This window comes from Schistocerca nitens, chromosome 2 (assembly GCF_023898315.1).
Source record: "Schistocerca nitens isolate TAMUIC-IGC-003100 chromosome 2, iqSchNite1.1, whole genome shotgun sequence".
Classification (NCBI taxonomy): Eukaryota; Metazoa; Arthropoda; class Insecta; order Orthoptera; family Acrididae; genus Schistocerca; species Schistocerca nitens.
Window position 1 is genome coordinate 579289201 of NC_064615.1, and position 26747 is coordinate 579315947.

The 26747-nt window shown below is 40.4% G+C and overlaps 1 protein-coding gene across 1 annotated transcript in view; it reads left to right on the forward strand.

Moving 5' to 3' along the window:
• LOC126236635 (ATP-dependent RNA helicase DDX3X) overlaps positions 1-26747 on the forward strand; it is a 187738-nt gene that overhangs the window by 66618 nt on the left and 94373 nt on the right. The window contains exons 4-9 of the mRNA XM_049946083.1: positions 2103-2430; positions 2801-3022; positions 3350-3474; positions 11928-12053; positions 15558-15702; positions 23253-23400. Coding sequence (XP_049802040.1) covers positions 2103-2430; positions 2801-3022; positions 3350-3474; positions 11928-12053; positions 15558-15702; positions 23253-23400 — 1094 coding nt within the window. The remainder of the gene's footprint in view (positions 1-2102; positions 2431-2800; positions 3023-3349; positions 3475-11927; positions 12054-15557; positions 15703-23252; positions 23401-26747) is intronic.

Sequence of the window (26747 nt, forward strand, 5' to 3'; positions counted from 1 at the left end):
AGCCTACTACCACCATAAACTAGCACACTGGACTTGCATTCTGGAGGACAATGGTTTATACCTGTGTCTGACCATCCTGGTTTAGGTTTTCTGCGATTTCCTGAAATTGCTCCAGGAAAATGTCAAGATGGTTCCATTGAAAGGACACGGCCTCCTTCCTTCCCCATACTTGACACAATCTGAGCTTCTGCTCTGCCTCCAATTACCTCGAAGTTGACGGGATGTTAAACCCAATCTTCCTTCCTTTTTACCTGCCACCACAAACTACAGATTCAATGTCAGTGTTGGCCATTTTAAATTATTTTTCATACTGTCCTTCTGTCACCCTGACACACGGGCTTTAAAATCCTAAAGTTTGCCTTATTCCATATTTCCCCAGTATTTGTTGCTGTGTATTAATTTACATTTGAATCAAGTTTAGCTGAAATTGCTCTTGGAATTTCAGGGTTGTGTTTACGTCACTACTTTCTCACCTCTGCTGTAAAGGTAGGAGTGTTAGGTGTTTCTTAATTTTGAAGTTCTTTTTCATAGGTAGCAAAGCCTGTGTGTTCAACGTGTAGTTTAAATTTCTTCTTATATTCCAGAATTATCCCTTCCGCCACCTTCAGTCCCTAAGAGTTCTGGGGTGTTCTGATTATGTAGTAATTTTTAACATGTTTCTATTAGGTTTCTGTTTGCCTGTTCAGTACGAATATTTCATTTGATTTTAAATTAACTTCCTGATGAGCTAGAAGTGAAATTTGAACATAGCTCAGAACTGAATGACAATGTATTGTTAACTTGCTTTCTTGTCACCCTGTTAGCTAGGTATGGGGACAGGCTAAAAAAGATATGTAACACCCGACATGTAGGCTGCCCTGCATGACCAACATGTTTGGGTAGTATCGGAATGTTTTTCAAGATTTATATATGCGGATTCGCATGGCTAAGCGGAGATGTGTGCAGTACACAAGACATACGCATACAAGGGCAAAGCCACCAGTATAAATATGCTATTGACATAAAAATCTTAATAAAAAAAACATAAAATCAATTTTGTTTTCGTCTTTATTTTTTAGGAAAATAATGATTAAACAGAATGATACATTATTAGATAAAACCACTTATTTCAGAGATAAGGTGGAAAAAGACACTGAAGTAAAACTGAAATTTAACATGTCTCATACATTCTCATCAAATTGCTCAAAATCCACAGAGAAATTTCACACATCTGAGGCAAAAATAACTTATTATTTAGATAAAAATAAATGTTTGGTTTGACAAGTTTTTAAATTAGGTTAAAATGTATAAAATTATTTTTCCCAGCCCCATACAGATGTGAAAATTTGTGATGTTGAACTTTTAATATCCATGGAAAATACATGTAAGATTTATAAAGAAAAATGTGTGGTGCCAGCAACACCCAGCTGGAATGTGAATAGTTGAAATCACAAATTTTCAGAACTATTTGTCTGGGACTAGAAATCTGCATGGGTCTAAGAGAAAATATTTTATACTTATTAGTCTGATTTAAAAATGTTAAATAAAAAATTAGTGTTTAAATAATGCATTTTATAAGTCGTGTGTACAGAGTAGTGGATCTATACTGGAAAAATAGTATCTTTGTTCCAGCTAAGCCAGCTTCATTGCTACAGTCACTACCTCTTCCAACATAGATGATTTTTGATTACGTATAGCACATGTGACTGTAGGCACAAATATTGTGCAGGTTCACTGAGCAGTTAAGTGTTCTGTGATGATTCTGTCAGACTTTCTTCCCTTGTCTGGCATTTAAGTGATATTCTTTGTACTGTGTTGTATGCAATGGATTCCTCCAAATAGAGCAAACTTAATTAAAGTAATGGTAGTATCAAATTTGAAATGCTGAAATAAGTTAAATAATCTCCATACATACATCAGATTTGAAACGTGTACGTAAGTGATCTCCATACGTGTTTCATGCACGTGACATATAACAATGTTTAAATAGTTAAAGCAAACTATTAATTTTTTTAATCCTCCAATAGTCGTTACACAGCACTTGATGAATTGGGAGTTAATGTCACTTCACAGCTATAGTACTTGCTTGTGTACAGTATAAATGTGTTATCTCTATCTTTTAGAGACGATTGGGGACGCAGTGGTGGAAGAAGTTGGAATGATCGTGGTGTTGAACCACCTCTGGCCCGAAATAATCGCTGGCAAGAACCACCACCATCACAGAGAACTTTCAGAGAAAGTAGAGATGGAGATGGACGTGGAAGTGGAGGAGGGGGAGGTAGGTGGAAGGATAGCCATGGCTCCAGCACGGATTGGACCGTCCCAACTTCCCGTGATGAAAGGCTTGAACGTGAACTGTTCGGCACGGGAAACACAGGCATTAATTTCAACAAGTACGAAGACATTCCCGTGGAGGCGACGGGTGAAGATGTCCCACCTCACATCAGCAGTGTAAGTATAAAAGGAAATGTGTGGAACAGTAAGTTGATAAAAGTATCATTCTAACTACTTTTATACAGTCTCTTGTTTACTGATTAATGATTGTGGAAGAGGTTTCATTTTCCCCTACCATCAGTGTGTCTGAATCTAGGTTTTCCTTTCTGTGTTTCCTATTTCCCTTCTCCTTTTTAAAGGAGTAACAGATTATAAAGTTCCTAAAGCAGAAGTCTTAGCAAGGTGTCTGTTATTTTCTTGGGCATTAGACAGTCCTACTATGCATTTTTTAACTCTTAAGCATTTAGTGATTTCTCAAGTGCATTATGATTTCTCTGTACGTTTTTCCCTATGTTGCTTATTTATTTGTTGATGCATTTTTACATAGTTTGAAGAGGTGCAGATGACTGAAATTATCCAAAACAACATTGCCCTTGCACGGTACGACAAGCCAACACCGGTGCAGAAATATGCTATACCTATAATTATGGCAGGAAGAGACCTGATGGCATGTGCACAGACAGGTTCTGGGAAGACAGCTGCTTTTATGGTTCCCATCCTAAATCGCATGTATGAATGTGGTCCACAGCAAATGACTATGAATAACAGGGTAATTTTTACCACTAATGCAGCATTGTTTCTTGTTGTCATATGTGTAGCGTAGCCATAAAATACTTATTAAAGAATATTATATTTTAGATGTAATGGAAAGTTGTTTGAATTCAGATTTACAGGTAACTATAATCAGTCCCTTTTCAAAGAAATCGTTACAGTGATTTAAGATTCAGTTGACATTCATAAGACATGACCGGACCTAATCTTAAGTATTCCACATTAAAAAAATTGTTATATATTGTTGTCTAGCCTGATAGTTTTGATATTAAGCAGTTGCTATTACATCTTTCTAAGATTCTTATACTTACTAATGTCTTTACAGTCAATGTATCGGCGCAAACAGTACCCATTGGGACTTGTTTTGGCACCTACACGAGAACTGGCAACTCAGATATATGATGAAGCTCGAAAGTTTGCATATCGTTCGAGGCTTCGCCCATGTGTAGTGTAAGTTCACTGTTAAAACTTCATTGTTTTGATACATCGCACTTGAGTATTTCACTGCTTTTTAAAGGTATTTAAAAGTTGAATGCACTTGATTTATTCAATTCTGTTGTTAATGCATAGTAGTATAAGAACTTCAAGGCAATTATTTGAGGAGCGACTTCTGCTGTTCTATAACAGTTACATTTCAAGAGCGTTTTAGTACTTTTCTTCCGGTGTATAATTTAAACCTTTGTGGACTTGTTGAAGCTTTCTTGTTCCTTCTTCCACTCTTGTTCCTTCTTCCACTCTTGTTCCTTCTTCCACTCTTGTTCCTTCTTCCACTCTTGTTCCTTCTTCCACTCTTGTTCCTTCTTCCACTCTTGTTCCTTCTTCCACTCTTGTTCCTTCTTCCACTCTTGTTCCTTCTTCCACTGTAAACCCCCCCCCCCCCCCACACACACACACACTCCTGTGCCCCAATCCCCATGGAGGGGGGGGGGGATTGTTATGGGGAGTTACAGTTACAGGAATGTCACCCAGCTTGTCGCAGCTGAGCAGGACCCGTGGCTGAAGAGGGATCCTGTTTTAGTCAGAATGGTGCCACTTTTCAGTTTTGAAATTGCTGTTACTTCACAAAACCTGTCCTCAGAGTGTTAAACGAAGAACAGTGACTTAGTAGTCAAAAAGGAATCCTGTCAGTTCGAGAACAAACTAAGTGTTGAGGGGGAACACTTCTCCCCCTGTCTGAGTGCTACATTCTGCCCATGGTGTAGCAATGGAAGGAAACATTTTGGGGCCATGTCTCTCCATGTTGTGATAATTGTTACCTTCAGAAGAGACTTCGGAGGCCATGTGGCCACCAGCCGAAGAAGGTTTAATTTGCATCATGTGCAAGTCTCCCACCATGGTGCCAACCACTCTGAACGGGGCTTTCCCCACAGGCGCCATCCAGCCACAGCAATAGTTACCTGGCCAGTAAACTGTTACATGGAGTTCCTGTGCTACAGCCACAACCGGCACATTAACCAACCCACACACCCACACCCACCAAAAAAAAAGCTTGCTGTGCTCTGGAAACCGTTCTAAGAAAGGAAAGGTGCAGAAAGAGACAGGAACAAAGTGTGGAATACGTGCTGTGTCAGGGGACGTCCCCAGCATTCTGCAATTCTGTAAAATTTGGAAAAGAAATAGCAGGTCGCACCCAACAATGGAAACCATACAGCGAAGAAAGGAGAGTTACAGAATTTGGAAGGAAAGAAACATTTGTCCACCACCACCAGCCAGATCCAAGCACAAACGGCACCGAGAAGACCAACCAATGTAAAAGCAGAGGGGGAGAAAAATAATAGTAGAAGAATAGACTTGCAGCACGGTACAGGCCGGAGCCCTGTCATGGCCAAGCACATATTCACAGAAGAGACGGCCAGGGAAGTAATGCCCTCATGTGGCATATCGTATCCGGAAGCAGGGTGGCGATTCTTCTGCAAAACCAGGAATACTCAGGGAGTTATATTTTACGTGGAAAAATCAGGGAAATCTCGGGGAATTTTCTGAGTTTCATATAAAATCTTAGGGAATTCTACTTACTTAACCTAGCATTGAAATTGAATTTTATTAGGTTTTATAAATGACAAACTTTAAAATATTCAGTATCTGAAAATGTGTTAATTATCTGTGGTTAAACTACTGCTTATACTGCTTATGGCTGTTTAATAGCTCAGCTGAGAGGAAAGAAAGTCATTATTATGGTATGCTCCCCCCCCCCCTCCCCTCCCCTCACTGCTCGCCATTAGTTTATGTGGAGCTTCTTGACACCACCTTTTTCCTCACAACTGGAATTCTTAGAGAGATTTTTTCCCTTTTTCTTGAGTAGCCACCATGAGGAAGAGGTCCCTTGGGGCCTTCTGAGGATTCTCCCAGCCAGTGACAGGAGCCACAGGTTGCAGGTCATAGGAGTTCGCATTCCCCTCTGTCCCACAGTGAGTGGGGTAGACAAGCCCTCACAGACAGTGAAATCATCTTAGGGCAGGGACAAGTAATAGCCCTCCAAGAAGAAGGAAGTTGCAGTGGCCCCTATGATCCCATACACCCCCACACATCTTGGTTTGGAACCAGTGTCATGGTCTGTTCAAAAAATTCCAGAACTTTGTCCACAAAATTTTTCTGCACTTATTCTTTACTTATTCTTTACTTATTCTGCATGGTCTCCATTGAAAAAGTCTCCTCCACAGTTAATACAGTGCTCCCTACGCTGTTTCCACTTCAAGGTCTCGGTAGGCCTCTTGCTGGATCACGCGAAGTGCTATCTGCGAATTTTCTTTTATCTCATCTACCATTGCAAATCTTTGTCCTTTCAACAAGGTTGTCAGCTTTGGGGGGGGGGGGGGGGGAAGACTGCACAGGCCATACGATTCTCATAAAAAGCACTATTTCATTGACGTTCCTGACATGAGCGTCGTTGGTAGATGTTGCGGGGCAGCGGAATGAAGCTCATCTTCAACTTTCATCTGGCCATTTTTAAACTCTGAACCATTCGCAGAACCGAGTACGGTTTAAGCCCTAATCACTGTAGACATCCTGCATCATTTGGTATGTGTCTCTAAAGGTTTTCTTCAGTTTCATGCAAAATTTAATGCAGGCATGTTGCTGCTCTAAGTCTGCCGTCTTGAAATTTGCAAACTGTGTTATGAACATTCTGCTGAGTACAGCACTGTATGGTAACTAACAGACATACAGCAATGAAACTTACAGCAGTTACATATTTAACACAGGCATGTGCATGGATGCCAATCGAATTTCCCTCCAACACACAACACTGGCGTGAAATTACGAATGTTCCGGAATTTTTTGAACAGTCCTCCTCTATTGATACCGTATCCCTGCAGCTGGCGGCAGCAAATGGCTGCGAAGCATAACCTGCTTCCTTGATCCTTTCATGTCTCCACAGGATACTGAAAGCATGATCCTCCAATGCAACTATTGAAGTTTTTATCTGCCACTTGGTAGAGCTACGAAGTCTGTTATGCGTGTCCCTTGCTTTTGCATTACCCTTAAAGATACATGGTTCCCAGCAATGTGAACCTCTATTCTCAGCATTGAAATGGCTTCATGCCTAATCGTAAAATGACAGAAACAAATGGCTTCATGCCTGATCGTAAAATGACAGAAACAAGTGGCTTCATGCCTGATCGTAAAATGACAGAAACAAGTGGCTTCATGCCTGATCATAAAATGACAGAAACAAGTGGCTTCATGCCTGATCGTAAAATGACAGAAACAAGTGGCTTCATGCCTGATCGTAAAATGACAGAAACAAGTGGCTTCATGCCTGATCGTAAAATGACAGAAACAAGTGGCTTCATGCCTGGTCTGTCAAGTCATAAAATGACAAATGGGAATGCTAGGAATGATTTGTTGCTACTGTTAGACTGTTGACCCTTCACTCGAAGGTTTGGACAGATTCAATGCTTCTATTGACACCAGTCCACCACATATGTACCTAGTACCTCTCTGAATGGTGTAGGCTAAACTGACCCAGGCACAGTCGCCAAACATTTTGCTTTGCCTCCGTGTCTGAAAATTGTCAGGATGCCTTTTGTATCCTCAAACAGCAGATGGTGCAAATTCACTTACCTTTCACTACGCATCACTTGCAGCCCTATAATGCTCCATTCAGTGAGTGGGAATTCCTCAGTGCCCTTGCTATTAACTCCAGCAGGCTCCAGGGCCAGAATGCATCCACAGCCCAATGCTCAAACACTTATTAGTGGATTGCCAACGTTATGTCTTTGCCATTTTCAACTGTGTGGGTGTGGAGCAGAGGTGAGTTCCTGTCTCAGTGGTGAGCAAGTGTGATTGTCATAGTACTGAAAACAGGCAAACACCCCATTGAGATAGATGGCTATCACCCAATTAGTTTCACTGTCATAGTACTGAAAACAGGCAAACACCCCATTGAGATAGATGGCTATTACCCAATTAGTTTCACTAATGATCCCTGCAAGCTGCTACAACATGTGGTGAATCCGTGGCTGTGTTTGTACCTTTGGCAGTTTTATCTGCCTTGAGTCTGCTATCTGGTCAGCTTTTGCCTTATATTAACGTCTTACAGCTGTCTTCTTTGACTTGCAAAAGGCTTATGACATCATGTGGCGTCACCACATCCCTGTTACCCTACGTCAATGGGGTCTCTGGGGCCTGTTTCCAATTTTTGACCAGAACTTTGTCATACTGTGCAGTCCAGATTGAAGTTTGTGCTTCCCCGGATTGAAGTTGGTGCTCCCCACAGTACCACACATATGCAACAGAATGGGGTCCTGCAGGGCACTGTATTGAGTGTGTTCATTTTTCTAGTAGCTGAAAATGCTGTAGCTGCAGCTGTGGGGTTTACAGTGTCACCCTTCCTCTATACTAATGATTTTTGCATTTACTATTGCTCCTCAATTGTGGATGTTGCTGAACACTTGACAGCATAGTGCCATACAAAAGGCGCACTCCAGGGCTCTTGCCCATGGCTTGTGGTTTTCAGTAGCCAAGACATGCATCGTGCACTTCTGTCACTATTGTACTGTCCATCCACACCCAGAACTATATCTCAATGGCCAGTTGCTCTATGTGGTGTAGTCTTGCCACTTTTTGGTACTGAGCTTCAATGCAGAGTTGACGTGGCTTCCCCATCTTCTCCAACTGGCTTGTCACACCTTAATACTCTTTGTTGCATCAGTAACACCAGTTGGGGTGCAAATCACCCTACACTCTTGCATCTCTACAAAGCTCTGATCATGTCCCACCTTGATTTTTTTTTTTTTTTTTTTTTTTTTTTTTTTTTTTTTTTTTTTTTTTTTTTTGGGGGGGGGGGGGGGGTCCTGTTGCCTGCTACAACCCAGGCTTTCTGGGCAGGGCAACTCACCCACCTTTATATATATATATATCACTTCTTACCCTTACCTCTTGGTTTTCTTGATTCTCAGACTGCTTTTGTATCCTTCCTCTGTAGGGACTATTCCCAGCTTGACACTCAAAAGGATTGAGGGACTGATGATCTTGCGTTTGGTCCCGTTAACACCATCAGTCAATCCATCCATCCGGCGTTAAGTATACCCTACACTTCCACTGCCTTTACTTAAATACTTTGAAAAAAGAGTAGACTAGTTACGAATGTGAATGAAAGGTGCTAAGATACTTGAAATTTCAGCAAAACACTGTTTTTAGTATTTGTTAAAAAAATTAAGGGGCAGCAATGGATAATATAGAAAATACAATCAGTGAACAAAACCACTCTTTTGGAAGTTGAAGGAAGACAAAATATAGCAATACATAGCAAATGCATTGAAATTCTTTAGTGTTCAGAACACCCTGAAAGAATCATGGAATGCCCATATTAAAGTAGTAGTTCACAAAACAATATCCTTAGTTACCAAAGACTTCACAGAATACTTGATTTGGACATATGATGTGCATCAAAGATGGGTAGTCTTCCAGAACTCGTTTTCAAAGATAAAATTCAAAGGTAATAGTGTTTCAGCTGGAAGCAATACATAGTGATCGAAAAATTTGATGAAACGGTAGGTTTTCCAAGCAGCCCAAGACACAGTGTTTACAATGATTACATTGTAAGTGGAAGAAAATAAGGGTTTGTGTTAGTAGATTGTTGTTAAATAACTGCCTAAATTATAATTTTTAAATTTTTTTTTTCAAAAAAGATAAGTCTTGTTGATAAATGCAGTTACGAAACTGAAATGTTGACGAAATATTTGCTCTGCTCTTAACCCCCATAAGATCTGCATTCTTATTTTAGGAGGGGGGTGGGTTTGTTTGACCAAAACTGCCATCATTTTGCTGAGTGAGCATTTGTATGTACTTCATAAATATTTCTGTTAAATGTTGTACTTAATTAAAAAATGGACAAACCCTGATAATCTTCAATGTTAAAACTTAAAATTGGTAAAATACCAGATAATGTTATACCAAAGACACAAAACTGAAGTTCTTTTGTTTGCTTTGACCAGTATTCAAATTATAGCGGCTCAGGCATCCATTTGAATCTAACAACTAAACTCTGTCAATGAGGAGTTGTAGACAGAAGTCAGTTAATCATATAAAAGTGTTGCATCTTCTCTTTACCAGAGAATTATCACTATTTTGAAACTACTCTAGTGGTCTCATGAGGGATACCCAGCATCAGCTTTTCATATAATCAAAATATCCACGGGTGTACTGCCGGTCTACAGTGTCCAACGGGCACAATATTTCGGCGATCATACATGTCGCCATCATCAGGTGAACTAACGGACTGAGCTCCTGTGAACGTGCCGGCACGGAGATCCATACACTATGGCTGCTCAGGGGGAACTTGGTTGGTCGCGGCGGCGGCCGATTTAAATACCCTCCGCCCGCGGCGCGCTCACTCCGCCGTCCACGCCCCGCGCCACGGTCGCGCGGCGCAACAGATTGCGACGGCGTCTGAGATGACGTCGGTGTGATGGCTCTGTCCGCCGTGGTTGTCACAACTATACATTTGCTCGATTTACTCTTGATTAACCCAATTGCTGGTTCCCAAGCCTTGCTAAGATTATAGCCACAGTCACGGTTATGAGGTTGTCATTGGTGCGAATTTCGATGGCCTCTCTAACAACACTGTCCCAGTATCTCGACGTCTGTACCAGAATCCTCGTGCGGTCATACTCCATAGCGTGATTTTCCGACAAACAATGTTCAGCGACTGCCGACTTGCTCGGATACATCAGTCGAGTATGCCTCTGGTGTTCACGGCATCGATCCTCGATGGTACGCATCGTCTGACCAATATACGACTTGCCACATTGACACGGAATCTGGTACACGCTGGCCTTCCTGAAACCGAGGTCATCTTTGGCGCTCCCCACCAGTGCACGAGTTTTATTTGGAGGACAAAACACAGTTCCGACCCGGTGTTTCTTCAAAATGCGGGTGATTTTCCCCGAGAGTGCGCCTGTATATGGGATAAACGCAGTGCCTACCTCCTCCCTCGTGATTTCATCCATCTCCACAGGTTGTGCTGTAGTGGTTGGGTGGAGAGCACGTTGAATCTGCCACTCTGAGTACCCATTTTTTCGAAACACAGTTCTCAGATGTTCCAATTCCTGGGGTAGACACTCTGCGTCATAGATAGTGCGCGCCCTATAAACTAGAGTTTTAAGTACCCCATTCCTCTGTGAAGGGTGGTGGCAGCTGTCTGCGTTGTAAACGCACACTGATCTGTATTTGCACGCAGACAGCTGCCACCACCCTTCACAGAGGAGTGGGGTACTTAAAACTCTAGTTTATAGGGCGCGCACTATCTATGACGCAGAGTGTCTACCCCAGGAATTGGAACATCTGAGAACTGTGTTTCGAAAAAATGGGTACTCAGAGTGGCAGATTCAACGTGCTCTCCACCCAACCACTACAGCACAACCTGTGGAGATGGATGAAATCACGAGGGAGGAGGTAGGCACTGCGTTTATCCCATATACAGGCGCACTCTCGGGGAAAATCGCCCGCATTTTGAAGAATCACCGGGTCGGAACTGTGTTTTGTCCTCCGAGTAAAACTCGTGCACTGGTGGGGAGCGCCAAAGATGACCTCGGTCTGAGGAAGGCCGGCGTGTACCAGATTCCGTGTCAATGTGGCAAGTCATATATTGGTCAGACGATGTGTACCGTCGAGGATCGATGCCGTGAACACCAGAGGCACACTCGACTGATGTGTCCGAGCAAGTCGGCAGTCGCTGAACATTGTTTGTCGGAAAATCACGCTATGGAGTATGAACGCACGAGGATTCTGGTACAGACGTCGAGATACTGGGACAGTGTTGTAAGAGAGGCCATCGAAATTCGCACCAATGACGACCTCATAAACTGTGACTGTGGCTATAATCTTAGCAAGGCTTGGGAACCAGCGATTGGGTTAATCAAGAGTAAATCGATCAAATGTATAGTTGTGACGACCACGGCGGACAGAGCCATCACACAGACATCATCTCAGACGCCGTCGCAATCTGTTCCACCGCTCCAGTGCGGACGGCGGAGTGAGCGCGCTGCGGGCGGAGGGTATTTAAATCAACCGCCGCCGCGACCGAACCCAGTTTCCCCTGAGCAGCCATAGTGTATGGATCTCCGTGCCGGCACGTTCACAGGAGCTCAGTCCGTCAGTTCACCTGATGATGGCGACATGTATGATCGCCGAAATATTGTGCCCGTTGGACACTGTAGACCGGCAGTACACCCGTGGATATTTTGATTATCAAATACCCAGGGAGAAACTCAAGAATCACAGCTTTTCATATAACCCGTCACTACACGAGCTAATATAAAATGTAACTGTTAATTTTTCTTGGTGTCCAAGGAGGCACGGTCTGTTACGTGAAAGCTATATTCATTATTCATAAATCTCCTTAAGTTTCAAGTATATTTAATATGTTTGTTCAATAAGTTCAGCCTTTTATTATATTTTAGGTATGGAGGTGCAAACGTTAGTGAGCAAGTGAGAGACCTGGAGAAAGAATGTCATTTATTGGTTGCTACGCCTGGGCGCCTTGTAGATATGCTCGAAAGAGGAAAAATAGGGCTTGATAACTGCAGGTCAGTATGAATTAACACAATCGCTTGGGGGAGAGTGCCAAATATGTAAAAACATTTAACACTTACTGAGTAAAAGTGTGCATAATTGAGATCGTCATCATTTGTTGTAACAGAATTTCAGATCTGAATGTTGTCAAAGGGAGTTTCTTGATATGTTGATAAAATGCAGCTGGTATTGTTTTTTACATAGTCATAAATTTGACTGCTTCTCAGAAACTGGCCCATGTGATTGTTCCAGTAATTTTTAGCTTCTGTTGGTGTTTTTTTATTGGTTCCTTGTATGTTTGGCTTTGTTAATTGAAAATTTCCTGCCTTTAATAAATTTTGTTTTCATTACTACTTCAATTTATTTGTAGTGAATTTCTCAATCTCTTGGTTTCTTGTAGGCCAGTTATTTGAATAACAGATGAGGGATAGGAATGAGGTTACACCGTGTACCCCCTCCCAAGGAAACACGTTAACAACTTCTTTCGTTTCCCAGACGAAACAAACATGAAATTACGTGAAACAAACTCTTGATTTCATTTACATGTTTTCATTTTCCAAATCTGTGTTTTACTTCCCTTGTTGATTATTATATATGTTTAATTGGATTCACTTGGCTTTATTTTATTGGTGTGTCTTATTTAATGCCATTTATTAAGTTATTAGCTTATGTAGACTATAGTTGTTGATGTATTTGACTTTGTTTTTAGCCTTCAAATCAATTAACCTTTTTTCTCATCACTTAGTGTGCAGCTAACATCATATTATGGCGCTTGTGGGAAACGCAAGGGGTGTAATATTAAGTCATGCCAGTTACATTCATTTTTCGCAGTGTATAACTTACATTTAAGGCTCCCGCAAACGCCAGTCATGTCTGCAAGTGTCGTAATTTATGCTGTGACCACTCGGTGGTAGTAGCAGTAAAAATTGTTTTTGTAACCTCTGTCTTGTTTTTTTAGCCACTAGGTGACATTAGAGTTCTGTTTCATGTGTTTTGTGCGCTTTTGTGTTGAAAATGATCAATGAAGAGGAGAAACATTTGGAGAAAATAATTTACAAAGTCCTTGGTGAGTCTATAGATGTTGAAAATGAAATATTTGGTGACCGTTCAGGTAACTCATTACCCGAGAACTGCAGTAATTCTAGAATTTTTTGAAGATGAATTGCTGCATATGTTTATCATATTAATTCCACCGATAGTATTGTTATGGATGGTTCTCTTGCAGGTAAAACAGGACATGAATTTGAGCATATGACTCCACTTAGTGGAATGTTAGACTATGTATCTCTCCATGGTTGAATTTGTATCACACTGCATTCCACTAGGAACACTGAATTTTGCTTTGATGTTGTGTTCTATGTGTTTCTTTAGATTGAAATTGGCAGTGAAAAAGATTTAAACAGAAAGTCCACATGGTTGCTTATGTATGTGAAAACTAGAACTCCTTTAAAGTTTTTTCAATGATAATTAGTATGAAATTGAAGTTTCATCTGTATATTCATATTTAACACTAGCAATGTCAAAATGGTTGTACATGAAGTGGAAAGCCCAATAAATCAAAAATGTTTTGGAATTACAACTGCATGTGTATACATGCAAAGTCAAACTTCCAAAAGCCACACGTATTGGCAACTACCTGTTGTCGTCGTCGTCGTCTTCAGTCCAGAGACTGGTTTGATGATGCAGCTCTCCATGCTACTCTATCCTGTGCAAGCTTCTTCATCTCCCAATACCTACTGCAGCCTACATCCTTCTGAATCTGCTTGGTGTATTCATCTCTTGGTCTCTCTCTACGATTTATACCCTCCGCGCTGCCCTCCAATACTAAACTGATGATCCCTTGATGCCTCAGAAAATGTCCTACCAACCGATCCCTTCCTCTGTTCAAGTTGTGCCACAAACTTCTCTTCTCCCCAATCCTATTCAACACCTCCTCATTAGTTATGTGATCTACCCATCTAATCTTCAGCATTCTTCAGTTGCACCACATTTCGAAAGCTTCTATTCTCTTCTTGTCTAAACTATTTATTCGTCCATATTTCACTTCCATACATGGCTGCACTCCAAACAAATACTTTCAGAAACGACTTCCTGACATTTAAATCTATACTCGATGTTAACAAATTTCTCTTCTTCAGAAATGCTTTCCTTGCCATTGCCAGTCTACATTTTATATCCTCTCTACTTCGATCATCATCAGTTATTTTGCTCCCCAAATAGCAAAACTCCTTTACTACTTAAAGTGTTGCATTTCCTAATCTAATCCCTTCAGCATCACCCGATTTAATTCGACTACATTCCATTATTCTCATTTCGCTTTTGTTGATGTCCTCCTTTCAAGACACTGTCCATTCCGTTCAGCTGCTCTTTCAGGTCCTTTGCTGTCTCTGACAGAATTACGATGTCATCGGCGAACCTCAAAGTTTTTATTTCTTCTCCCTGGTATATATGACGGTAGTGTCTGTTCCCGAAAGAACAGTTACCGTGGATGACCATGCAGCTTTGCTAGAAATGAAATGATAATTAAATGGACACCCTAGCTGCAAACAGGCGTTGATGTACTTCATTGGGGACATGTTGAAAATGTGTGCCTCGACCGGGACTCGAACCTGGGATCTCCACTTACATGGCAGACGCTCTATCCATCTGAGCCACCGCGGGCACAGAGGACAGTGCGTCTGCAGGGACTTATCCCTTGCACGCTCCCCGTGAGATCCACATGTAAGCAGGAGATCCCGGGTTCGAGTCCCGGTCGGGGCACACATTTTCAACATGTCCCCAATGAAGTACATCAACGCCTGTTTGGAGCTAGGGTGTCCGTTTATCATTTCTTCTCCCTGGATTTTAATACCTACTCCAAATTTTTCTTTTGTTTCCTTTACTGCTTGCACAATATACAGATTGAATGACATCGGGGAGAGGCTACAACCCTGTCTCACTCCCTTCCCAACCACTCCTTGCCCTTCATGCCCCTCGACTCTTATAACTGCCATCTGGTTTCTATACAAATTGTAAATAGCCTTTTGCTCCCTGTATTTTGCCTTTGCCACCTTCAGAATTTGAAAGAGAGTATTCCAGTCAACATTGTCAAAAGCTTTCTCTGAGTCTACAAATGCTAGAAACGTAGGTTTGCCTTTCCTTAATCTATTTTCTAAGCTAAGTCGTAGGGTCAGTATTGCCTCACGTGTTCCATCATTTCTACAGAATCCAAACTGATCATCCCCGAGGTTGGCTTCTACCAGTTTTTCCATTCGTCTGTAAAGAATTCGTGTTAGTATTTTGAAGCCGTGGCTTATTAAACTGATAGTTCGGTGATTTTCACATCTGTCAACACCTACTTACCTTGGGATTTGAATTATTGTATTCTTCTTAAAGTCTGAGGGTACCTATGAGATCATAACTGTAAATTTATACTGAAGCTCCCTGTTTTTTGTGTGTTTCCATCTTGAAATTTCTGTCGCAATTTTCTTTGTTAGTAAGGTTATAAATATGTCTGATTTTTTTTTCCCCCCACACAGGTTCTTAGTCCTTGATGAAGCAGATAGGATGTTGGATATGGGATTTGAACCGCAGATACGCCGTATTGTTGTTGATAACCAGATGCCTAAAACTGGAGATAGGCAGACGCTCATGTTTTCTGCCACATTTCCTAAAGAAATACAGGTATGTTACTGTTTCACAGTTTAAATTTGTTAGACAAGAATGTATATACAGTGAAACCCCACTTTTACACTTTTCAAGGAACTTAAAAAAATGGTGTAAAATGCGGGAAAAGGTAAAATGTGGGCGAAATAATGTTTTAAGCTGTAAAAGTTATGTATAGGGTACACCCCTTGCATTTTTGCACTTCATGTATGATACATGTACATAACAGGCATCAAAAGACTTGTAAGGGATTTTTTTATTATCTAATAAAAACCACTGATGTAACTGGAAATAACTGTCTGGGAAATAGAAACATTTGACTCAATTTTATACGTCATAATCGATGTTTGTGGAAGGCCTGCAGCTGTGATTCATTATCAAAATAATGAATTACTGCACTAGTTGTGTATTTTTTTCATGCTTAGCACCACGCATTTAGAGAATTTTTTCTTGCTGTCAAGTGCGAATATGTACATAAGTATTTTGTGTGGTTTTCGAATATGTGTCAGTCTGTCTCTCGTGCACTGTTGCCATCTTTTTGAGGTTATCAGGTACTGTGCCTCTTCAGTTATGTAGTAAACCACACACGCGCAAACTATCACTCACACTGTTTGTGTAACATCACAAAAAATACATACAGAAACACTGCATTTAACAGCAAGATTAAATTCTCTAAACACATTTTGCTTAGAGTGAAAAAAATACGTAAACAGCGTTGTGTTTACTCTAAAATGCAAAGTGAATGACTGTGTAAACTAGCACTACAAGTGGCCAAACCCCAAAACTCGCGAAATATGGTTCGACAAAGGTACCACGATGATCACAACAATCATGAAACTGCGTTTGTGCAGTAGACACAGTTTGGAAGTGGTTGCGATTGGTCATGATATCCTTACTCAAGCGAGCCTCGTTACTCCCGTCAGCCACCATGCCGAGTAGAGCTTAACAGCGGCGGGAGATACAACATGAATTGTTACAACGTTTACACATTTTCTGGTGCAAATCTACTGAATAGAGTGCCCTGGCGTCAGGAACTTAACCACATAATATTTGTAAACACTACGAGGTGCATTCAAGTTCTAAGGCCTCAGATTTTTTTTATTATTAACTACTCACCCGAAATCGATAAAACTGGAGTTACTTCTCGACGTAATCGCCCTGCAGACGTACACATTTTTCACAACGCTGTCGCCATGATTCCATGGCAGCGGCGAAGGCTTCTTTAGGAGTCTGTTTTGACCACTGTTAAATCGCTGAGGCAATAGCAGCACGGCTGGTGAATGTGTGGCCACGGAGAGTGTCTTTCATTGTTGGAAAAAGCCAAAAGTCACTAGGAGCCAGGTCAGGTGAGTAGGGAGCATGAGGAATCACTCCAAAGTTGTTATCACGAAGAAACTGTTGCGTAACGTTAGCTCGATGTGCGGGTGCGTTGTCTTGGTGAAACAGCACACGCGCAGCCCTTCCCGGACGTTTTTGTTGCAGTGCAGGAAGGAATTTGTTCTTCAAAACATTTTCGTAAGATGCACCTGTTACCGTAGTGCCCTTTGGAATGCAATGGGTAAGGATTACGCCCTCGCTGTCCCAGAACATGGACACCCATAATTTTTTCAGCACTGGCGGTTACCCGAAATTTTTTTGGTGGCGGTGAATCTGTGTGCTTCCATTGAGCTGACTGGCGCTTTGTTTCTGGATTGAAAAATGGCATCCACGTCTCATCCATTGTCACAACCGACGAAAAGAAAGTCCCATTCATGCTGTCGTTGCGCGTCAACATTGCTTGGCAACATGCCACACGGGCAGCTGTGTGGTCGTCCGTCAGCATTCGTGGCACCCACCTGGATGACACTTTTCGCATTTTCAGGTCGTCATGCAGGATTGTGTGCACAGAACCCACAGAAATGCCAACTCTGGAGGCGATCTGTTCAACAGTCATTCGGCGATCCCCCAAAACAATTGTCTCCACTTTCTCGATCATGTCGTCAGACCGGCTTGTGCAAGCCCGAGGTTGTTTCGGTTTGCTGTCACACGATGTTCTGCCTTCATTAAACTGTCGCACCCACGAATGCACTTTCGACACATCCATAACTCCATCACCACATGTCTCCTTCAACTGTCGATGAATTTCAATTGGTTTCACACCACGCAAATTCAGAAAACGAATGATTGCATGCTGTTCAAGTAAGGAAAACGTCGCCATTTTAACTATTTAAAACAGTTCTCGTTCTCACCGCTGGTGGTAAAATTCCATCTGCCGTACGTTGCTGCCATCTCTGGGACGTATTGACAATGAACGCGGCCTCATTTTAAAACAATGCACATGTTTCTATCTCTTTCCAGTCCGGAGAAAAAAAATCGGAGGCCTTAGAACTTGAATGCACTTCGTAAGAGATGCCGAACAGTGTCGTCTTTTTCTCCACAAAAATGTTCTCATAATGCGTAAATCGCGGGGAAATTATAAATATGTCGAGGCAAAATCGGATGCAGGTTAACATTGTGGACATAGGAAATCCAATAAACAAAAAAATGTCGTAAATGGTGGAAAAACATTAATTCCGGGAATATAAAAGTGGAGTTATACTGTACTTCCATATAGTCTTCGTTTGGAAATAACACAAGTCAGATTAGAGGATGATGATTTCTTCCTGCAGTATTCCAGTGGTTGTATGGTATTTTGCTGCAAAGGTAATTATGATATGTTAATACATTTGAGTGCTTGTCTTGCAAATAATTTACTTGCCCTTCAGGAAAGTGAACCAGCAGCAATAGAAAATTTGAGCAACAGAAGCTAGCTGACTGAATATATCACACACAGACTTTGTTACTAAAGCATTTTATTTACTAACTGAAAATGAGATTATCTGTGCCACAGAAAATAGATTATTGAATTATAATGTGAGTCAACTTCATTGCAATTTAGTTGTGGCTAATTGATATCACTCACAGGGGTAATTGCTTGGATGTATATGTGTCTGTCGAATTACCTTTTAGTTGTATACACTGATGAGCCAAAACATTATGACCACCTGTTATAAGCGTGTTGTTCCACTTTTCAAACACAATGCAACATAGATTCTGCTTGACATGGATTCTAAAAGTTCTTGACAGTATGCCAGAAGTATGTGGCACCAGATGCCTACACAAACGTCAAGCAGTTCCTGGGAATTACGGGATGGTGGTTCATGTGCACACAGCTGGTGCCCGACATGTATTCCAGTGGGTACAAATCAGGCACATTTGCTTGCAAAGACATCTCTACTTTTTTTACCACATATGGGATCTCTCTGAGGTGCTGGCAGGTTCACTGAGCAAGTTCTACAATGGAGCCACTCAGGGGTCAAGAACAAAAGCAATAAGGAAGTCAGACAGTAATAGTTTCCAATTTTTCACTGTCACAAGAAAGAGGAAGGATTTGTGGAAACAGACTTTAAGAATAAGACAATTTCAACAAGAAAAACAATTATGGATTATAAAACAAGAAAGAATAAGTAGTAAATTAACAATGAATAGATGTGAATTCAAAAACTGACAAGCTAAAAGCAAAATAAGACAATTAACTAAGTAACACATGAAAGATAGACAGGAGTTAATAATGGGGATAGACAGCTGAGGAAAAAACATGAATGTAATGAACACATTTCATATTGACATCTGTACTCCAGCTGATAAAATAAGTTGCTTTAATGAGAAGTACCCATAATTTGCACAGATGAGCCAAAACATTATAACCACTGCCCACCATGATATTGAATGGCTCATGGCAGTGTAGCAGGCACTCGATGCAGTAAGGAAAAAATGTAAGTGGAAGAGGCAGGAATGGGCAGCCATTATAATGAAGATATGGGCTGCAAATGTGGAAATCCCCTGACATGATTAGTTTTGACAAAGGGCACATGTTGTGGCGCTGTGGCGGCAAAGTGGAATCTCAAACAGCGAAGCTGGAAACCTGTTAGTGCACTGCTGCTGTGAGCACTTATGGTTGAAGGATAGTGAAATAACGATTAGGTCGTATGGTACTCTACTAACAAGTCTCATCACAAAATTTACAGGTCAGAAGATCCCCCACTGTACAATACAGGATAGGCAGCAATTGCGGCAGAGCTGAGACAGAGTACAATGCGGCTGCAGGCACAATTGTTTCAAAGCACATCGTTCAAAGGCCATTGTTGAACATGGATGTTCACATCACATGATCCCTACATGTTCCTGTCAGTTATGACTGCAGTGGGTACATAATCAGAGTTTGACACCATGGATCAATAGAAACATGTCATCTGTCAAATGAATCGCATTCTTGTCACACAGGGTGATGGCTGGGTCCTTACACACTTTCATCCAGGCAAACGGCTGCACAAAACATGCACCATGCCACTGATGCAGGCCGGTGAGGACAAAATTATGCCATGGGGTACACTGACTTGGGCTCCCATGGGATCTGTGGTGGTAATCAACAGCATCATGACAGCAATGAATGACGTGAACATTATTGTAGATCACCTGCATTGCTTCATGCTTCAAGTTACCCCATACAGTGATGAAATCTTCCAGCAGGATAACAGTACATGTTGCAAGGCGAAAAGCGTGCTCCAGTGGTTTGATGGGCATTGTTTTGCGTTCACACGTGAGAGACTCAAATCTTCTTTTATAGACGTGTTTTCTTTTTCTTCTTCTTTAACAGAATCCTGGCTAGCATGTTACACACTTGCCTTTAATCAGAGGTTAATTCATAGTTGTATAGTTCTTATCAGCTTAATGTAAACATTCTGTTAACCTCCAGTTTTCATTGTCATTAAAGAGGAGGAAAAAGACTTTCATTTGAAGTCAGTTGTCTTCTCACTTACCGATATGCAGATGAACTGCAACATTCCCTGTTACTGAAATGTTTCAGAACAAGAAATAAACAAGACTGTAATGAATAATATCATAAACTACCTTTTATGCAGCTAATTTGTTTCAAAAAAAATTATCACAGTTATTAAAATGTATACAAACCACTGCATGTAATGTTGGGATGAAAATGTACATTACTATCATGGAGGTTGGGAATAACAATAAACTGTCCACTTTATGCAGAAGTAGACCTCACGAAATTACTGCCACCAGGTTTATGGATTTCAACCTTGAAAGGTTTTAGCATTGTGTTTGCTCAATTTCACACATTTACATAAAGATGTAACATAATTATTGTAGACAGTATCTTAAAATTATACTTTGTCACAATTGCACGTGCAATTTTGCGCGCACGCACAGATTTCCAGGTATAAATGTTTTTGGGCTAGGAAGAAGTTTGTACATTATACCTTTTTCTGCTTACTTTCGTCAGTCATTATGACAACTCTTTCAATAATATAATACGTTCCTACAGTCCATGATTACTATTGTGGTTGAAGCATAGCAGTTGTTTCAAAAGCTGATTGTAGCACTGTTGCCAAATGTATTTGGAGGTAAATACTGACTCTCGTTCAGTAGATAAGAAAAGAAATGCACTGTCAACATTAAAGCATGTAAGATGCTGTGCAAGGATTTTTATTTATTTATTTTTAATTTTTTTATTTTAGTGATTCGCTTTTGCCGCAATAACTGGTTTGTGCAGCCATTCCTGTCTAGGGAGTGAATCTGCGAACAAGCACATGCAGCCATGAGAAGAGAACGTAATGCCATGTAGTCCAAAGCACACACAAGCAAATCTGAAAGAAAAACATGCAGGTTTCAAAGCTGTCGACACCAAGGCGTGTTACTCGGAATTTCCATAACCATATTGGCAATAATAGGTGACAATGGGCTTCCCATCATAACTGTCTGTCTGCTCATGGTAATGGTCATTGAATGAAAAGTAATTGGAGGTTGACATCTGTCGAAATAGGTTCATTATTCAGCATCAAACTACCCTCAGTCAACCATAATGAATGGGAAAGAGGAACACAAGTGAAGAGAGAGACCACATCAAAACTTACTAGATTGTCAATCAAATGCTTTCCCTCAAATAGACACAAGAAATCCATTGAGTTCTTAATGTGGTGCTCACATTGACATACTGTAGGGCTCAACAGGAAAGTAAAGTGTTGCGCTAGTCATTACGTTGGAGCAGCAATGTTTTGCAATCAAAGAGGAACCCCTTTCTTGTGGAACGTACGGATGTCATATAATCCTAGGAGGAATGGCACAATAAGAATAGAGACTCTTGGTCTCCTGCGATAAGGAACTTTGTTTTAGAAGGCTGTTAGGCACTCTCAACACTTTTTGTGGGGCCAGCACCAATCCTCCGATACACTGAATCAGACAGCTCACACTGCATCTGTTGAATATAATCCTGCTTGTCCGAAACAACAGTAGCATTACCCTTGCATTTCTGAATTCAACCCACCTGAATGTTTTTTCATGATCAGGATGAAAGAGGATAGCTGTCTTCCCCTTCTTGATGTATTGGTCAGGAGGAAGATGGATGGTATGTTGGGACATGCTGTTTGTAGAAAGCCTGCTCACACAGACTTACATATGTGGGCTAACAGTTGTCACCATCTGACTCAATGTGAAGGGGTACTTCGTATCTTGTTTCACAGTCCACGTAATCTCGGAACCTGAGTTTTTCAACTAATAATAATGAGGTGGCTCCAAAGTCTACAGCCATTTTGCCTTATTCTGGGAGTATTTAGAACAGCGTTGGTCGTATTTTGCGGAAATATGATGTGAAGTGTATGTTTTGATCACCATTAAAATCAAGGCCCATTTAGGTTCCGTAAAATGATGATCTTGGTTTGCATAAGGCGGATGTCTACTGTATTCCTTGCAGTTGTGGCATGTCATATATTGGTTAGAGTATCAGTACTGTTGTGGACCAGTGTACAGGCATAAGCGGCACTGACATCTTCAACTGCCGAGCAAATTCACCATTGCAGATCACTGTCTTGGCACCGGTCATCCTATGGAGTATAAAAACATAAATTCTGGAATGCACTTCTAGGTATAGGGATAGTGTTATTAAGGAATCTTTGAAATTAATTTAGTAAGTAACCTTATAAATAGAGATGTTGGTTTCTGTTTAAATTCTGTGTGAAATTCTGCTCTCTGTTGTCAAAAAAACAGAGGGTCAGAGTTCATGCTACCCCACTCGTTGATACTTGTTGATTATTACTTTCACTATCGATAACTTCTAATGTAAGTCGTCTTTGGTTGGTGGTGGCACTAGTGTGCGTGTGCGCGTGTTGTTGACATAGTCACCTGGCTGCATTTAACAAGTGATTTGAACACAGTTGCCTTGACAGGACAGGTTAAAATAGATAATTGCATTAAAGAGCAATGTATGGCCTACACTTAAGGGTTTTACAAATAAATTGCCAGCATCGCATAAGAATGGCAATTGTTGCCAGCATCGCATAAGAATGGCAATTGAACCCATTCCTTTTAATTTACCTTGGCAGTCCATCTTTAGGATAGAGCTAACCTTCTCTGCTTGTCACACTTCTGCCTCAGGCTCTGAAGAAAATGAGAACACACAATGTTTGAATCTCAATTTTGGAAGATAAATAATCGCAAAGTTGGTTTAAAACATTTAATCTTTTTTTCTTTTCTAGATGCTTGCCCGGGATTTCCTGGACAATTACATTTTCCTAGCAGTTGGTCGCGTTGGTTCTACATCTGAAAACATTACCCAAAAAATTTATTGGGTTGCGGAAAATGACAAGCGCTCATTCTTGCTAGATTTACTGAGTGTACCATCAGGTAACATACAAAATTTTCTATTTATAATAAATGCTTTTTCTAGTGATTCTTAGTGAATTTAAGTTGTATTTGGATCCCTATTATTACAGTTACTGTTTGAAAGCATTGTCTGCAAGTTCCACCTCCCACATTTCTTTGAACTTGCATTCCCACTGAAAACAGTACCCATACGGGGGAACTCTAGAACAAACAGCTGGATCACAAAGGGAATAAGGGTTTCATGCCAGAAGAAAAGACTACTTCATGAAATTTGTAACTCAAAAAAATCCTCACCTGTAGTACACGCATACTATAAAAAATACTCCAAAATATTAAGAAAAGTAATAAAAGCAGCAAAAATAATGTATAATGATGAAATCATTTATAATTCAGCTAATAAATCGAAGGCTATGTGGAGTGTTATAAAAAAAAGAATGTGGAGAATACAGACAACCTTGCAAAAATATAACACTATCACATAAAAATAAAAAAGTAACAAACCCCTTAGAAGTAGCCAACACATTTAACAACTTTTCACAGGTGTTGCTGATAATATGTTACAATCAAACTTAAAGAGCACCCAAGCAAATGAATATAAAATAAGTGCATGTAGAGGATCAATGTACATCAGTTCTGTTTCACAAGATGCAGTAGCTAAAGCAATAAAAGGACTAAAAATTCCAAATCGGCAGGTATTGATGGTATACCTGCAACAATGTTAAAGAAGAGCGCATCAAACCTAATTGAAGTACTCGCACACTTATGCGACTGCTCACTTCAGACCGGCACTTTCCCCGATGTGTTGAAAACATCAAAAGTTATTCCTGTATATAAAAAAGGGGATAAAGTCAATGTAAATAACTACAGACCAATCACAATTTCCTCCTGCATCTCTAAAGTACTGGAAAAAGTTATGTATGAAAAACTTATGAAATTCATAAATAAAAACAGCATCCTATGTAATGAACAATATGGATTCAGAAATAACAGGTCAACGACAACTGCTGTCTATGAGTGCATCAATTCCATCCTAAACCTGATGGACAAAAAACAGGAAACAATAGGAGTCTTTATTGACTTGTCAAAAGCTTTTGACATGGTGGACCATAAAATTCTGCTATCAAAGCTAGAAAGATATGGTATTCGAGGTCTGTCCACCAAGTGGATCAGTTCCTTCCTGACTAATCGTATGCAAGCAGTGTGCATCAAGCACACAAATATTGAACTAAAAACTGTATCTAATCACTTATCTGACTATAAACAAATTAAATGTGGTGTACCCCAAGGATCAGTATTGGGACCCCTTCTGTTTCTTCTGTACATAAATGATGTAAGCTTAAATGCTGATGCACACAAAACAATCATATTTGCAGATGACACCACGATTCTACTAAAAGGAGACGACGATGAACAGTTACAGCAGACAGTAAACATGGTCACGAAACAACTTAGCAGCTGGGCACAGATTAATCAGCTTGTAATAAACAGTAAGAAAACCATTGCTCTAAAATTCCACAATGTTCCTAACAAGGACAAGTTTATCCCATCAGTCTCTATCAGTGACAAACCAGTTGGTAAAAATACTGAAAATTAAATTCTTAGGACTTTAGCTGCAGAGTAACATCAGATGGAATAAGCATATTGAATATCTCAATGCAGAACTGAGCAAAACATGTTACCTTCTTTGTTCATTAAAATCATGCTGTAGTGAGAAAACAGTATTGAATGCATATCATGCGTACTTTCATTCTCGTCTTAGATATGGGGTCACCTTCTGGGTAAACTCTAAAACAGATAATAGCACTTCTAAACTACAAACAAGGGCCATTAGAATCTTGTTTGGGTGCAAGCCTAGAGACTCTTGTAAACCCCTGTTTACGAAATCTGGTATACCTCCATTTCCATGTGCATACATTATGGAAACCCTTTTGTTCTTTAAATTAAATGTAATAGGCAAGGACCGGAGACTGCAAAAAAAAAACTTTGATATACACGAGCACTTTACCAGACAAAACAGAAACTTACATATGACTCAAATCAGCACAGCACTGTGCCAAAAAGGTTCTTTTCACATGGGAGTTAAGCTTTATAACAAACTTCCTGAAAACATAAAAGCTATCAGTGAGGTCAATACATCTGGAAAATCTCTAAAGTCATATTTACAGCATCACTGCTTTTACTCCATTGAAGAATATTTAAATTTATGAAATGTGTTATATAAATACCGTATTTACTCGACTCTAAGCCGCACCTGCAAAATGAGACTCTAAATAAAGGGGAAAAAAAATCCTGAATCTAAGCCGCACCTGAAATTTGAGACTCGAAATTCAAGGGGAGAGAAAAGTTTTAGGCCGCACCTCCAAATCGAAACAAAGTTGGTCCATTGTAATATGATACACAATTTAGGTCGAATGAATGACGATACAGTTAAAGTAGCTTGGTTCGAGTCGTAAGCTTAGCAGTTAAGCTTTACCAGGTAGCCATTGCTATGCGTCAGGCGCTCCGTCCGTATTTATACGGGTACCCTTCCTTTTTCACGTGCTTCGTCTGGTTTGAATCGATTGCTTATTTTGCTTTGGTCTGATAAGTGCCGTTCTCTTTGTTATAGGTGTTTACGTCACTCAAAGTTGAAAATGCATTATTGTACTGTGTCATGCATTGTTTGTTGCATTCCGATAGTGCGTGTTTACAGCCTGTCGCCACTCGCGGCATGGCTTGCTTTTGTGCGCGCTACCGCCGCTTACAATAAAATAAAAAATAAAAGAAAGAGAGAGAGAGAGAGAGAGAGAGAGAGAGAGAGAGAGAGAGAGAGGAATTGTCTCATTAGCGAAACAATGACAAGAGACTGCTATTTGCTGTTACTTACACTGTTGCTTTCTTTGATAATGATCAAGAACCAAATAATAGACTGCGTATGATAGAACATGTTCTGAATGAGAGTTAGGCGAAAATTTTTCTCCGTTTGAAAATCTTTCCAGCCGCTTCTTTAGTACATCAAATTCTGCACAGATTTAAAAATCTAGTCAGTTGCCATGCTTCGTTTCTGACTGTATCACTATTAGGCATAAGAATAATACGAGTATAAACATGACACGATACGTATATTCTTCCGCGTTTGCCGTTGTCTCAATCTAGTTTCGTAGTTTATTAGGCAGACAGGATTTAAATGAGATAGCAGCAAACACGAAAGAATACATGACAAAATGTTTACATTCGTATTATTCTTACGGTGAAGAGAATACTGCATGTGATTCACATTTCATCAGGTTCCTATTAGCAACCATCTCTTCTCACAGGTAGGAAAAAATTCAGAACGTAGAGTTGGCCATATTGACAAACATCCCTAACAGTCTTGCCAGTCGGATTTT